Below are 16,888 nucleotides of genomic sequence, written 5' to 3'. Positions count from 1 at the left end.
GTTATATTGTATGTGTGTGTATTTATGTGTGTATGTGTGTGTGTGTGTGTGTGTGTGTGTGTGAGAGAGAGAGTGAATCTAGGAACAATAAGCATATTCTCACCATAGGTCTTTCCATTGATGGAGCATTTACTGAAGACCATAATGTTCTGGGTGAGCGTGCCCGTTTTATCTGAGAAGATAAACTCGACTTGGCCCAGCTCCTCGTTCAGGGTGGTGGTTCGAGCCTCAGCCGGAGTGTCCTTGCGACTGTAGTACATCTTCCGATCCCAGTTTATGAAGTAACTATGGCCTAAACGAAGGACCTCAACACTGTGCAGAAGAACAGATCAGGGTAGCAGTTAAACTACACACTTAATTCACATTGGCATCATTTAATACAATACTTTAATCTGCAGAAGTTGAAAGTGATTATGGTTCCTGTGCTCAAATTCAAATGTAATTATGTAAATATTACTTAGTAATTACACTCAAAGAACTACATCAAATTGAGTTATCAACACCATTTGAGGCTGCACAATGTCAAGAAATGAAAAAATCTGTTAATTACTTTTTTACTTCACATTTTCATCAAATACAAACCATACATTTATTGAATTTATTGAATCTGTACTTCCAACATCATTTATCTTTTTTTCTTTTAATTTGTTATATGTATAATTAACACTAAATTACAACATGCTTTTTTTTTAGCAATAAAAACATTTCACAATTTCTCACCGAAGAACCAAACTGTCCACACTTTGCTTCTTTAGTTGTGCACTGGTGCTATGAGGCTAATGTCAATAACAAACACTAGAAGTCAATGGTCATCTTTTCAAACTACATTCAGATCTTCATTAAGGTCAGGTAAACTTGTTAGTGCACAGTATCATACAGCAATTATACATGAGAGGGACTGTGTTACTGTGAAACACACTGTTGTGATTAAGCAGACACGAACCGAAGGTCACTGACACATTTCATCACAGCTGTGTAGTTATTTTATGATTAAACACAATCTTGTGTTACAATGCTTTTATACAACAGTTCAGAAGCATTTTGTTCCACCAAATTATAGTTTCTTCACAAGCAGCTTGTTGCTACATCACAATTACGAACTCTACTTACTGCACAGCCTGTAGCTCCTTCTCCAGCTCTGTTTCCAACTTTTTCTTTGTCCATTTATTGTTTGCTTTTATTTATATTGTTTTTTTGTCTTAATCCTTTTTAGTGTCAGTTTAGGTTGTTCTTGTTTTCTTTTGCTCAGGGCATTTACATGACTTCTTGGTTTAGTATAAGATTTTTAGCAAAAGCATTCGGCAGAGTGATACAGTGTGTGAAATAAACTGAAGAATGCTTAAAACAGTCAGAGCGCTTCTCAACCAATCAGCTGGCATGGCTGGAACTAACTGTTGTATAATGTAGTCTGAACAATAAAACTTCTCTTTGATAACTTAGTACTATGTGCAAATCTCACCTGACATAAAGAGAGATAGGAACAACAGTGTTGAGGATAATGATGTAAGACCAGAAAGTGAGGAATCCAGAGAAGACAGCACTGCTGAGGAGTTCATCCCATAGCAAGTAGGACCAGAAGTTTCTGCCCACTCTTTGCTCCCAGATAGTGTTCCCAATGGCCAGGATGATCCCCATGCAGATGAGAAAGCCAAAAATCTGGAAAACAAAGCATCTCCATTTACCCTTTCTTTATGGCCCTTCCTTTTTCTAATTAACTGCACTTCCGTTTACCTTCTCAGGCGACAGTGATAGCTCTTATTGTAAGTGCTTGTTTATTGTTTCTTTTCAGTAGTAGCTTTTACCTTTTGCCCGCAGACATTACATGACCTCATGTCTCACAGTATGAGTAACCCAAATGCCACGCAGTCGCAGACAAAACCCAGCATGAAAAGTGCAAGAGATGTACTCACCCACAGTACTAAAGTGTTCATCAGCCTGTCAATGCTTGTCCGTTTGAATTTCGTCCTCCCACAGTTCTGCATCAGCTTGGTTTGGAGCCCTTATGATAACAAAGGCCAAATTGAGACACACTAACAACACCATGTCCTTTGAAACGTGTACAATGCATGCATGTCTAAGTCAGTCATGGGACAGATAAAAGCACAGACACTGGCAGCCATTTACAGGCATTAAATATTAAACATAAATGAAGCCAAAGTACAGCAGGGTTGTGAAAATTCCACGCTCAGCTCAGTAGAAGGGAAGCCAAGCAATCAACTTCAAAAAAGCCATTCTGCTTACGGTTACTTAAAGGATGACAAAAAGGAAATGTACCAGCAAAGATGACCATGCCAAAACACCACTCCGTGTTTCTGAGTATACAGCCTCTTAGCAGCATTTTCTCATTGTCCAGAGGATGCTTGTTGTCGTTCCAATACAGAGTTCCAATGAATTTGTCCAGTTTATTATTAGGGGGTTCACAAATAACTTCTCCTACAGATAGCACAAAAAACAGGAAACAAATGGGTGAGAGTTTAATCAGTTCCTACCCTTTCCTTGGATATTTTTTCAGGCAATGTTTACATGTATGGACAGGATTCTATTTAGTTCATTGACCTGAGCAATAGTGGAACCCTTTTGGTGCTATATAGAAACAAGGGATGTATAAGGCGCAATCTATAAGAAGTTCTCCTTGTATGTGAAGAATCTATTAACCAGACAAAGTACCATTTAAGCATCCAAATGATTCCTTCACTTCTTTTACACCAAATGCTCTATATTACACTATGTACCTTCTATATTAAGGATGTGATAAACAGTATGTTTAAAAAAAACTTTTAAGAGTCTAGTGTTGAAAATGTTAATGTCAAATTATGGGCTATAATTAACTGTACACTGCGGCATTCGCTTCCTCTCCAAGCTCAAGAGGACCCTCAAAAATCTGACTGCTGAAGATCAACCCAAGGTTACAACTGCCAACATCGAAGACAAGATCAACAATTAATCCAATCAATGTGGTGAATGTACTGCATGTATTGTGTGAATTTGTGTTGACTACTCATTTGTGATGATGGAGCAATACTGGTGTTGTTGAAATAGCTTTACCGTTGAACTCTGCAAGCTTGGCAACATCTGCTGCAAGGTCTGAGGTTACAGTCAAGGCTTGGCGCACCTTCAAGTTTGTCTCTCTGAAAGAAGCAAAATCCAGAGAGAAGCATATTAGGCAGCAGGATTGTTGGGACTACAATAACTGTACAGTAGATGTTATTCCAACACTGAATTGTCTTTATTCCATTCTCAGGTCCATTAGTAATTGAACAGTGACATGTGATTTATGATTCATTGCCTCTGTACACACCAGCATTTGTTGAATCTGAGCAGTATGGTTCTGTAAACCTAAGAATGAATCCTGCTACTTCCTCAGTTTAGACTTCTATCAGTCTAAACTGTTCTTGAGTGCTACCAGTGGTTTATTTACTTTCATGAAGACGCCTTTTGATTGTCTACACTTCAATCACACTTTGACTGCTTCATTTAAAATCTACTGAGGTGATATACAAAAGCAAAATTGTCGCTGTCCAAATATTTATGGACCTGACTATAATTCTAAATATTATTTTTATGTTTTGTTGTGCATCAGACATTGATTTCTTTTTTTCATTGACATTCACTGACAGACAACTTATCAGGACTTTTTGTAATCATGTTCAGTCCTACAACTTATTAATTACTCAATTATTTACCATTATTTACAGCTGCAAATCATTCTATAATAAGCCTTAGCATATGTGCATGTTAAGAGGTTAACTATCACAAACATGCCCTACAAACATGTCCTTACCCATCTAGCTCCGCAGTCTCGATATAGCACAGACCATAAGGCTCACTGCTTGAGAGCAGAAGCACGTCTGCCTGCCCAGCCCACAGAGAAGAGAGAAGAGAGTGAACAAATCAATCAAACACTCTGGTAAGAACACTGCTGAGAGGCTCCTTCACATCAACACAGGAGTCCTAGGTGGTACATATAAATGGTACAGTAACACTGTGTGCAAGCAGTATTTTCAGCAGCAGGGAATGTAATCTAAAATGTTTATCTTTATATACAAAATCTAAGTGCTACACTAAAAACTGAAAATATCTATGTAATAACATACACTTCTCAAAAATCAGTTAATCAGACCTAACTTTGTGGGAAGTGTCCTAATATTCTAATGAGCACTGTTGATTAACATCCCTCTGACCAAGACTGCAACCCCTCACGCTTTCTGCATGAACTATTATGGCACAACAGCCCTAAATGTGATGAATAGAGGCGTTTCACTTTAAGAAATGCCATAGAAGAACCACTTTTGGTTCCACAAAGAACCATGTCTGTATTACAAATGTCTGACAACCTTTTAGAGGTCTAAGGCATTTGGTGTAAAAGAACTTTACAAGTCTTTCACACTCACACATCTCTCAAACATGGTTCTTTGTGAAACCAAAATAACTCTTTGAAGCACCTTTATTTGAGCAAGTATGTTCAGTCCTACAAGTCTAAATCTCCAATAGTGACTCTGAGAATCAGACCATAATCAAAGTTCCATAATCAGATAACCCATCCATGGATGGTGGCTACGCTTGCTATGTTTAGCTTTTGCATGCTATGTTCCCCAAACTTTAAGCGACAAGTGGAAGCACACGATATGAGAAGGACAAGCCACATCAGGCTGATATTAACCTAAATAGAAAGCAATTACATACAGTAAAAAACATACAACATACAGTGAAAACCCTGATCATGTAAACTTTGTGTTGTCTTTTGTATCATCTCTTACAGTTAGGGCTGCAACTGTCAAATATTTTTGGAATCGGGTATTCTGTCGATTTTTTTAAGAGATGAATCGGGTAATTGGATAAATCACACTTTTGTGTTTTTAAACAACCATATCAGCGTGTATCAGTTTGTTATGCAACATGAACGTCCTCTTAAAATGAGCATGTTACTGGCTGTTATTCCTCACAAAAGGTCAGCACTTTTTACTAGATCAAAGCTTAAAACCTTTGGCTAATTGGTGCCAGACTAAGCCCATTTAATCAACCTTTCTGTGAAACTTTTATGATGTACATGGGAAAACTATAAAATACAACTTCACAAACATAGGTTAGCCTATTTGTTCTTAGTTTTATCTTAATTAAAAAAGGAAATATTGGTGTACCCCCTGCAATCGGCCATCTTAAAATAAAGAATAACAAAAAGTAGGTAGAAAAAGGTACAAAGGGGATCAATCATCTCCAAAAGTAAATCTATATGCTAATGAATGTAGTCATTGATGAAGTCATAAATGAATTTGTCCATATGTTGCATTTATTATTACTAACTTATGTATGGGGAAGGAGTGTATGTGTGTGTGTGTGCGTGTGGGAGGGAGAGATGAGGAGGGATAAATTACATGAGTGAGATCTTGGTGAATTTGCTGTCTTGCTACTCATCATGTCTAGTCACTGTTGACTCAAGCGCTCGTGTTAGCAGTTAGCTAATCGAACACATCCGCTGTAGAGGCTCCTAGTCCGCATGGAGAAGCGCAGTTCACATGAGGAGGCTTTTGGTTCAGGTGCCACAGCATTGCCGAAGTATTACAGTAGTAGGCCTGGTCCGTTTTACAGTGTATACACTGCACTTCAGTGTCCGTCTTATGCAACGTCCCACACTCGCACACCGGTCTCTTCATTTTCCACCATTGCCATAAACAGCAACATAAATCGCACCACGATGTCTAAAACAACGAGACCTGGGCTGCGCAGCAGCCTCTACAAGCTCTACTTACAGTTGATGATTAAAAACAGGAACTTACAGCAACAAACTGGTTGTTCTCAAGTTTTATGATGTCACCAACTCTAACGTTCATCCATTTCTCATTTTGTAGCCTGCAGAAAAAAACATCAAACAGACACAACACATTCACTTTATCCACAACTCCACCATGCTGCTCTTTTATTACGGACCAAACGTGGCACAATGGTGTAAAAAAAAAAGGATGACTTACTTTCCCTTGATGAGTACCTGAGACTGGCGAGTGTTGACTTGTTGATCACTTTTATGGCGGAACTTGAAACACAAAGAAAAAGGATTAGTGAAAAGAGCCGATCTAAAGTGAAATAAAGAGCTTCTCTGTGTTAAAAGTTTAGAGAGTATCCCAGCTCCACCAGTTGTTAACAGGTTTACAAGTATCACAGTCTGGTTACACTGTTTTTGTAGCATTTTAATTCTGTATGACTGCAGCATGACTGGGATACAAACCAGCAATCCTCGGGTCATTGCGACAGCGCCAATTCAACCGTTTCCACCGTTCCACCATTTTTCATTTTGAGAACAATTGTATGAAAGCCTTAAATGCCCAGCTTCCACTGACAGCTCATAGCTTTGACTCTTCACCCCTATAATTTGAGAGCAGTCTAGCCAGTTTGCATTGCTTCTATGTAATTAATCAGCAATAAGCCTCACAATGTAACAAGGCTGTGAAAGAGGTTAAAGCATTCTTCTGAAAATCCTGCAAAAATACTGAATAGTTCACTTAATGCAGTTTTATGAGTATAAGACCTCGCAATTACTGGTAAGCCTAGGTGTAACAGGACCCAGAATGTTAATACAAAGAACAAATGCTCACATAGTCATCAGTAGCATCCTTCACAGCGGTGATAGTCAGTACCAACACCAAAGGCACAATGGTGGTGAACCAGGACAGAGAGGAGATCTCAGGGATTAACTATCAACACAAAAGCAACAGCATTTCAGCTGTACAATAAACCAACAAATAAACAATAAAATACTATCACATGAAACACAAAAATGCACTGTACATGACATTTAAAGCAGTTTTGAGAGCACTGTACTTTAAAAGTGTGTCTTTCTCTACTGAAATGCACCTGATGCAGCATATAAGAGCATAATGATTAGCTATTAAAACAAAAAATGAAGTAAAACAGTCTCCCAGTACTAGGATTTAGGACCACTACTCCAAATATACCAAAAAGACATAACCTGCACCCTAAACCCAGATTTACCTGCAGAATCAGCAGCACTAAGAAGTAAGCGTTGGCAAACCGCTGGAACTGCTCAAACAAGTTCACGGGTAGAAAGGTGTAGAAGGTATACTTTGCTGTCTTGATGTGATTGTCCTAAGGAAGAACACGATTTACGATGATAAGTTTTGTCAATACATTGTCAATAAATAACCTTCTACAAACCCCTAAATCTAGAGAATTTGATGATTAGTAATGAAGCTACAATAAAAAATATTTTCGTCATTATACTGAATAGTGTATGAGCGTTCGACTAGTGTGAGCTTGCGGCTAGAGTGTAAGGTTGAGGCTATTTTGTGAGCTTGCGGCTAGTTTGTGTGCTTGTGACTAGTAGGTTAACTTGTGGCTAGTGTGTGAGCCTGAGGCAAGTGTGTGTTTTTTTTTGTATCTAGTGTGTTTGCTTGATGCTAGTTTAACATCAAAAAAGGTGCTGAATCAAGACACCACTGTACTGTACCAAACTGAAATGATGAGTTTTGTGATTAGTTACACCTTTACTAGCCATAATACAAATACATCATTTTGTAAAGCAGACTTTTGCAGTCAGGAAAGGTACTTACAGCGTAACTGAACCTTTCATTGTAGTCACGGTCATTGGCTCTAACATGGCGTTCCTCCTCTAAAATGAAACATACAGTTGTTCAAATGTTGCACATTATTACATTTCATTTAAAAATGTTCACAAAGGTACTGTTAATTTCATAAGAAGCAAAAGACATGGGCTTGGCTACCTTGGCTATTCTGTCATATGTACAAGGTTTGTATGCTGACAGAGTGTATCTGCACATTATCCATATTTCACCTAATTCAGTTACACTCCGCAGTTTCCAAAGAACAGGGCCGAGAAATTCGATACAGGGTTCAATACTATCAGAGCAGCTACAGTCCATTTCTGTTTTGCTGCTACAAATTCCTCTATAGTGACCTTATAAAAGGATCAACGCTGCACAGCCCAGAGTCAGCAATTGTTACCCATTTTTTTCTTTTTATCTGCCAATCATAAACTCATAAACAGCATAGCATAGCCTCTCTTCACACATCTCTCCACTTTTGTATGTCAGCAGAACAAATGTGGGCAATGTGGGCCTCCTCCAATTCCAACAAAGCCAGCAACCACATCTTTTTAACCTTCTGATACTACTGAGTACATTAAGGAGCAAAAGGTGAGAACAGGAAGCCAGATTATTTGCATACTGATAAATGACATGTGGCTGCTGATTCTGTAAAATACTTTGCTCAATAATTATCATGGACATCATTTTGACGTTTCTTCATATTAAGCATTTAAAGCCTCTGACCGTTGGCTTCTATTACAAGTAATTTTAGTGCGAGTGTGGCAAGCATTGAGCTACCTGACATCAGCAACAAGGAAGGGGTAGTATTCCTCTTAGCAGTGCTTTTACTGAACCAGTTAACCAGATGAAGAATTAACTGTACGTGAGGAAAAGTTTATCCTTCTTCCTCAATGTTACCCCTCCGTATTCTCTTCTCCACTCCCACTCCCCTCAGCCCTTTCAGCTCTACCTTGTCCAGGCGCTTTGGAGCGCAGGTTCCAGCCTCCTCTCCATGGCAACATCCACAGCCATCTCTGCGCCATTGCCTGTCTGCACTGTCATTCTTATACACAATAAATAGGGTTCATAAATCAGTCAATAAACCAATATAAGTTGTTCTGAACAGAATCACGTGTGTAGGATTGTACATTCTTTAGGAAATGATCTGCATTTATGTAAATTCTCAACTTTCACCACAATTTCATAAGCTTTGATTTCATTTTTGGGACAATACAACACTTTTCTACATATGAGTCTAACCCACATATAAAATAGCTAGGTTTCCATCCACATATTTATCAAATTAAATTAACATTTGTATGCTCATTTCAGGGTTTTTTTCATACATTTGCAGAACAAATAATGCAAATGTTAATAAAAAAGCCATATGATTGATTACATGTTTCTGTTTTTGCCTAGCCTGAGCTACAAAACATGACAGAAAGAACTTAAAGAAATTAAAACATATATTAATTTGATCTATTTGGAAAATAATACAGTAATATATGACAGCCAGATAGCATCTCTCTATAGATGACTATAGAAATGGTTCACTAAATGAAATTAATGTACACAAATGTTGACAGTCAGTCAAGACAGGTCTGGACTACAGCTAAGAAGCGAATGTAGTAAACAAGTAATGAAAGTCTATGTAACTCAAAACCACACACCAAACATGTGTCTTGACTGCTCGACTACATTTGGTGTAACAGGCGTTGTGTTAGCTAGTCTTTGTGTTATAGGTGTAGCCATAAACTTAAACAAAGCAGCAGCAACAATCTGTCAAAAATTGACTTTCTGAATTTCTCAGACTTGATATAGAGAGTTTAATTCTCAGACAGAAATGCAGTACATCCACATCATTTTTTTATGATATATTTCAGCTATGCATTATTATTCAATTAATTGAATAATAGCTGGATGGACACTTGGCCTAGAGTTTTGTTGTGGCCAAAAACTGAGCACATACTAATTTTAATGAATAATGATAGACTATAAAAATACAGTTGTATCACCACTTTCAGATCAATGCATCATGATACATATATGCATTTTTATACCACGAGTAGAGAGCTCAATAAAACCTTATCATACAAAGAATCCACACGCACATTTGAATGTGTGGTGTCTACAGTTCTCTTGGGCAGGTAATTCCATTAATGTTAAAATTGATTCAGCGATAGCTTCAGAATGTAGAGTACATTGCCTGCACTTGCCTGCATTGCCTTAATGTGCAACCGAGCGATACGTGTTACCCTCCACCCTGGCTGTGGAATTCCAAAGCCCAGGAGGCTTCAGGTAATTAGCATAAGACTACAGCTAATCATTTAGTAGGTGTTATCAGCAGGGTAGTAGGATGTCTAGCCTTAAAAGCCTTTTATTACGGTCAAATATTTTGGCTACGTCTTCCAGCACGTGCAGGTAGAAAGGAGGTACTCAATTACAGTGTGTACAATAATTCAGTTAAGCTCCTCACATATGTCCAGAATCAATCAGCCATAGGTTCTTCATGCAGACCTTGGCTGAATGTTAAGTGGGTGAAAAAGTGCTGCTCTTTGAAACGTATATTAGGGAAAAGTAATGTTTCTGTATTGATCCAACTACAGCGAACTAGGATCGAATCCAGCTTACTGCAGAGTATCACGTCATAGCAAGAAAGAAGAGCCAAAGTGCTGCCAAAGAGATCGCTGTTGGAGAGTTCTTAAAATATAAACAGCATTGAATTGCATCGCAGTGTTACTGTAACCTCAAACCTGTATCACTACGCTTTGATACCTCCGCATTTCCCACTGGACAAGGTGAACATGAACACCTCAGCACACAAGGCCAATTCATTTACCATCTCTCCATACCAAAACATAAAGCTAAAGTCAGGAGTCAATGGGTTTCCTCACCAACAGCCTTGTACAAAGCTGTGAAAAGCTTGTTTGCACTGCAGGCTTTCGCTCAGCCATGAATAAGAACTCGGATCATTTTTGAAGGCACAAAGGTGACCTTAACAAAGGCATCATCCAGACCATGCAAAAAAAAACACGATACCTCTGGTGTACAGACTGTACCGTAGTCAGAAACAAAGGGTCTGGCATTATTAATAGATATACTAGCCACTCCAAACAAGCAAACAACTCTAATAGACAGGAATCATTTCTGAATTACAGATAACAGTGCATGCAAAGGCCCAGTACAATAGGAAACTAACCTACTCATTCAGAACAGGTGCCAATGAGTGTTAATAATTGAAGAGAGTTTAGTCAGAAGAGGCTCCTCTGTTTACACATTCGGTTAGTGTTAGGAACTGGAACCATGGTAAGATATGAAGCCCTGCAAGCCCCGGACAACAAACCACAATATCAGGGAGCGATCAAGGATTATACTTTAAATGGAAAGCCAGCATGCAATGCAAACTACATGACAACCAAACAGGCAAGCATTACTCTACTTAGTTTGCATGTGTGTGTAAATTAAAATAAATAGTCTGGAAAAGATCTAACATCTGAAATCTATATTTGTATAGAGCCCCAAACAGCTGCAAAAGGTATCTGTTTCCTAAAATCTACTGACAGAAGCTTCAAGCTGTCAAAAGAAAGCACCTGAGGGGTACTAATAGTTTGTCATTCATCCTTCATCAAGCATGCTTATCGTCACTATCAGAACAAAATCTAATTTCTGTGAAACAATCATTTTACTGGAAAACTTTAATGTAGTCCTTCACAATAGCCCAAATGGCAAAATTAGGTTTTGATACGACAGTAAACACATTTTCCTCATAGGTGAATTTCCAGAATGACACAAGCATAACACCCTCTCTATCTATACTGCAATAGTTTCAAAGCTGTATCACGCCTCATCACATACACACCCAGAACAAGCCAACAAAAGTGAACCACAGAAGACGAGAACATTACCTGCAGGTCTGACCCTCACATCCATCTCTGTCTAAAATGAACCAAACGGACACCACGCTGCCCTTCAACCAGCTGGCAAGGTCATGTTTTTAAAAAGGTGAATACATGAATACATTGCTGGCCCGGTGTGTGAAGACCAAGTAACTTAATGACCTGCAGTTTACACAAGGTCACAAAGGCAAAATGCCACATCATTGGTGGACTCCTGTTACCCGGTCCCTCCCACCAAAAAGAAATGCGCGAGCATGCACACGCGCACACATGTACATGTATATTCATGCAGGTGCACACACACACACACACACACACACACACAAACACACATTGTCTTACATTTAAACAACGATCACACAAGAAATATCCCAGTAGTGGCAAACTGGTCCCCTTATCTCAGCAGAGCAGCATACTGCGCGGGAGGACAGAATGGTCAACACACAAGGATTCAGACAGCCATTGTATGAGTCCCTTCTTTCTAAAGGTCTGATTAGGTACATGCCTGTATATCATGAGCGGTTGTTTATGTATGAGAGGAGCCAAGAGCAACAACCTTAGAAAGGTTTCTAGGCAACAAGACCTGAGAGGAGATGACCTCAGCTGAAGCACATGATTCGTTTGAACCAACCAAGTTAAAAATGATCTTCATTTTAGACTGCATATTTTATACTGAAGAGAATCAACTGCCCAAGAGAAAAGTGCATAGCCACTTATAACTGTATGCATTCTATATCCACAGTAATAATATTTTGTCTTACCGATGCAAATGTGCTTCGTCTGAATCCCCATAACATCAGACCACCTCCAACAGCTCCCTAAGAATCTGAGAGAACACAACAGGTTATACTGTGATATTGATACATAATACATAAAGAGCATTATATCAATAACAAAAACAGCTATGTTCATTTTTACGTGTGTTGTTGTTTTTGTTTACATTTATGTTTTTAATCTGTAGTTTACGATATTTCCTTTGTTTCGGATTGTTTTGAGAGAAAGAAATGATACTCCTACTGACAAAATATTGGGTCTACTGTAGGTGCTTTGTAAACACCCACCTTTCCTTAAGTGATGTTTGAATAATATCTATTAAATTTATGTTTAATGGAACAGATTCCTAAAATCTTTAACTCTACACTTAAACCTATACTGACCAAAACAAACAAACAAAAAAGACAGAACCAAAAATACATTGGTTGGCTATAGGAGAACCATCCCATGAACCTTTTAAAGAACTACAGGTGTATATGAGACACATAAGCAAGAATGATCTTAATAAATATCTACATTATACTGAGCAATATGACAATATTTTATCGTAAGCATATCAAGGATACTGTTAGTGCTTAATGAACACTGATCAGCTGCAGGTTTTCATTACAACAGTGTAATTAGACTGGTTTAATTAGATGAAGTGCAGCAGATATAATAAAATAAAAAATCACTCTAATCAGTACGGGAGAGCATCTGAATAGTAGTTTTTAAGAATCTGTCGCTACTGATGTATTTAGTCTTATTTAGATTACATGTATAGTGATAAATATCGTGTACTGCAAAAAAGTATTTAAATAACGTGATATAGTATTTGTACCATTTCGCCCAGCCCTATTCTATAGTACTTAAAGTTTTTTGTATATCCATCTAATCTAAGAATAGTTGGACATTTTTAAGAGTTTTAACATTTTTAAATCCCACCATCTGTCTATATTTTCATTATTGTGATAAATTACATCACACAATGCTTTTCTGAGCATGTTGTAGATATGGTCAATACTACTGCAACACTGACTAGCTGCAAGCTTTAAACAGACTTGTACGCAAATGTTTACTAAATGCTCCTGTGGTTCAGCGGACTATGGCGCTGCAAGACCTGAAGACTGCTGGTTAGAATCCTGGCTCATGCTTTCTGCCATCAGTAGCCGGAGCCCAAGAGAGCAAAATCCAGGTGGGTAAATGGCTCTCCCTCACCACATTACTTCAGTGTGATGCTGGCCAGCGTGGTTCAAAAAGAGGCGGTGGCTGACAGCGGTAAGGACTGGCAAATGCCTGTCCTCGTCCCAAAGGAGGCATGTGTTAGTCCTCACTCTCCCAGTGTCAGGAGCATTACATGCGATGGGGGAGAGTACTAACGTATGTAGTAACGGATGAGTAATTGGATCGGAGCATTGGATTTTAAAACTGGTTCTTTTTTGTCTCTTTTAACTTATCAGATGTCCTCAAGAATAAAGCATTGTGATTAAAATGATTAAATGATCTGATTTGTAATAATTGTTTACAATATATTATCAATTATTTTGCATCACAAACATTTCCGGAAGCATTGTGATATTAGATGTATGCTATATCACCCACTTCTACACTAACCCTAATACAGATACAGATACTTAACGCCACACACTTTGTAAACAACTGAAGCAAATCGGTAGATAACCTCTTCAAAATACTTCAAGTCCAGTTTCAAAACACGCACATATCTTACTGTTTATTTTGTGATTTTTGGTTCACATCATTTCTGTCTTCTCTATAATCATTGTACGCTTTATTCGGTTTATTTAACACAGCACAGCCCAGTTTTAAAGATATCTACAAAGTAAAATGGCTGTGCACGCTGACAAAAACTGTTACTCTGCCATAAATCTGAAGGGCAACCACAGCGTGTGAGACATTTAACAGCAGAAGCAGCGGATGACAAATGACGAATAATTGTCCTTTAGAGATGAACTCAACTCTAGCTGTTTTTAATGTCTGCTGCACACTGAGTAGCTCACTATAATGAACCCCCAGTGGAACTGCAGCCAGTGGAAACCCAGAGAGTCTTCTCCATGGGGAATACAGCAGGCCAGGGAGAACTGCTGAGGCCAGCATCCGGTAAACAGGTAAAACCAATAAAGGTTTAAAAGCCTGCAATTTTCTGTCATGTGCTGATCTTAAATTAGTATGTGACCACAACAATGCCACAATATAAGGCTGAATGGACTTCAGGCTAAATGGATAAACAGTGTGTGTGTGTGTGTGCATGTTGACTTCTGGCATATGCTACTAATATGAAATATTCAAAGAACAGAAGATTGACGAAGATTGAAATGATAGAAAGTTTAATTGGGGATTAGAGCTCCATGGCTGGGAATCTGTCACTCTCTCCAATGCATACAGTCTATAGTAGACTTCCAAGCACACCAAACACTACATGTATAGAGACACTCATAGGGAGTCCACCTCTTTTTGCTGCAGTTACAGTCATGGCTCTTTTGGAAAGGTCTTACACTGACTGTTGGAACATTGCTCTAAGCATTTAATAGCACTTAAGAGCATTAGTAAAGTCAGATAGTGGTTTTGGATGAATAGTTCTGGATCCCAAACTGGACGAAGCCAGTTCCAGTGCTCCACAGCCCAAGTTACAACCAACCACTGCACTGTCAGAAAATGGGACAGGGACATTTTTTGTCTGCCAAGGTCCAGCCTATATAATGTCAAAGTACCCTCACACGTACAACATGGCTCTTTTAAGGGCCAGTTGTGAACCTTAGGGGTGTATTTATACCTTTTTATAAGCCTCATGGTTTTTAAATGAAGAAATCATCACAGAAGTTCCTAATGTCAATCTCAGAGACATACAAATCAGAAAAGTTCACCAGTCCCCGACTCAAACAAAGCCTTCCAAGTCCTTTCAGAGACAACATGGTACCACACAACAATAAGCTAGTGGTCATGGGTAAAACCAAGCTGCGCATTCATACCTTCCCATTCAGCTCCACTGAAGCTCCACAAAGCAAGGTGCACATCTAACACAGCAGCACGCCTCGTATCAGAAAGCAGCAGCAGCAGCAGCAGCAGCAGCAGCGCAATTTTGGGCTGAAGACACCTCTCCACAGTTCCCAGTTAGTGGCCTACAGGAAACACTGAAGGCTGATGGATGATGATAACCTGCTTTCTCTCCACAGCGGAGGAGAAGAGGAAGCCCCTTTACACTGAGTCTCTACGCCGCTCTACCATCACTGCCAGGAGCTCTTCTGCTTACCGTAAACGCTCGTCATTCCGATTGTGGAGCGATGAGATATTTTCCCATTAAAATCCTGAACGAATTTCAAACCGCGTCATGATGAAGAATTAAGCTCTTACCGAAAATACACCATGCTCCATTCACGCAGAGCCTCTCTCTCTCTCTCTCTCTCTCTCTCTCTCTCTCTCTCTCTCTCTCTGAGGCAGGGTGGAGATGAACACGAGCCAGATTCACCAAGCACGCTCTCTCTCTCTCTCTCTCTCTCTCTCTCTCTTTCTGTTGGTTTCACGCGCACACAAACACACACACACACACACAGTGGATAATGCTTTCTACTGGTGTGTTAGAAGGCACACTGTTTAGCCAATCTGCAGGTGAAGCTACACTACACATTCCCTCACCATTAGCTGCACACTAAAGCTTTCAAACTGAAAGATGACGTTTTGTACCGATATATGCAAATGAGTTCTGTTCTGATTGGCTGCTCTTTACTGCGCTTTGGGGGCTGAAACACTTCTTAGAACTTCAGTGTGAATGAGCGGGGCTGAAGTGCTGCAGGCTAGTCGCAAATGTGCTGGTTTCCAGGACAATTTCTGCAATTTACATTTGCAGACATAAAGGGGTTTCAACACATTATATTATGATGGAATTATGTTTGTATTAAATTAGACAAGACAAGACAACCATGAACACCATTCGTGACATTAACCGATCCGTGCAGTACAACTACACACACATACACTCCAGTGAAACACACACAGTGGACAGTGAGCACACGTGCCCGGAGCGGTGGGCAGTCGTTGCTGCGGGACCCGGGGAGGAGAGAGGGTGAAGAGCTCAGAGCTCTAAGCGCTGAGCTCCCACTGTCCCAATTAGTCTATTTGGTGATTCTTGTATCTAATCAATCTTACTTGTATATTCTATTGTTAGCAAAATACAATGTTAAGAAAGTAGCGTTTTTAAAATGACCATTTAATTTACTGAAGGGAAAACATTATCCAGCAGCAAAAAACTAGTTACTTAGTAATTAAACCAAATTTCATTGATAAAACAACCAGGCTTATTTGCTGCCAATCCAGTTGAATCTACACACGACTTAAATAAAACTTTTCCAGAAATGTAAAGTTGGTGAAAATTATGTTATTATGTCATGATTAAAGGACATTCCTGAAAAATGAAGAATTATTATCGCCAAAAGGAGAAAACCTGGAGGAAACATGGATGACTTACCAAAATTGCACATAGAGCACAGTGATGGCTTATACAGTCATGGCTTGACCTAAAGGTCATAAAGGAACCCAGATTAACATCTAAGGAACTGCAGGCCTCTCACACCTCAACTCAGCATTACTGACTCTATTAGAAAAAGACAGGCAACTTATTACTCATGGGAGAGTTGTAAGGCAAAAACCACTTCTAATGAAAGTAAAACA

General features: G+C 39.1%; 1 protein-coding gene across 2 annotated transcripts in view; it reads right to left on the bottom strand.

Annotated features, from left to right (window-relative positions):
* The window catches only part of atp8b4 (ATPase phospholipid transporting 8B4), a 28,472-nt gene extending 12,805 nt beyond the window's left edge, over positions 1 to 15,667 (bottom strand). The window contains exons 1-14 of one of the 2 annotated variants that reach the window (XM_072671079.1): positions 15,474 to 15,667; positions 12,214 to 12,278; positions 8,527 to 8,619; positions 7,563 to 7,621; positions 6,985 to 7,098; positions 6,588 to 6,686; positions 5,967 to 6,028; positions 5,775 to 5,847; positions 3,782 to 3,852; positions 3,046 to 3,128; positions 2,275 to 2,433; positions 1,911 to 1,999; positions 1,460 to 1,656; positions 104 to 312 (exon numbers count right to left, since the gene is read on the bottom strand). In XM_072671079.1, the coding sequence (XP_072527180.1) occupies positions 104 to 312; positions 1,460 to 1,656; positions 1,911 to 1,999; positions 2,275 to 2,433; positions 3,046 to 3,128; positions 3,782 to 3,852; positions 5,775 to 5,847; positions 5,967 to 6,028; positions 6,588 to 6,686; positions 6,985 to 7,098; positions 7,563 to 7,621; positions 8,527 to 8,599 (1,288 nt within the window). In that variant the 5' untranslated portion in view covers positions 8,600 to 8,619; positions 12,214 to 12,278; positions 15,474 to 15,667. The other variant, XM_072671090.1, reaches the window with a different exon arrangement.
* Between the last annotated feature and the right edge of the window lie 1,221 nt (positions 15,668 to 16,888).

This window comes from Salminus brasiliensis, chromosome 2, assembly GCF_030463535.1.
Source record: "Salminus brasiliensis chromosome 2, fSalBra1.hap2, whole genome shotgun sequence".
Lineage (NCBI taxonomy): Eukaryota > Metazoa > Chordata > Actinopteri > Characiformes > Bryconidae > Salminus > Salminus brasiliensis.
Note: the sequence above shows the minus strand (reverse complement) of the source record. Positions and strands in the feature narration are given on the sequence as shown.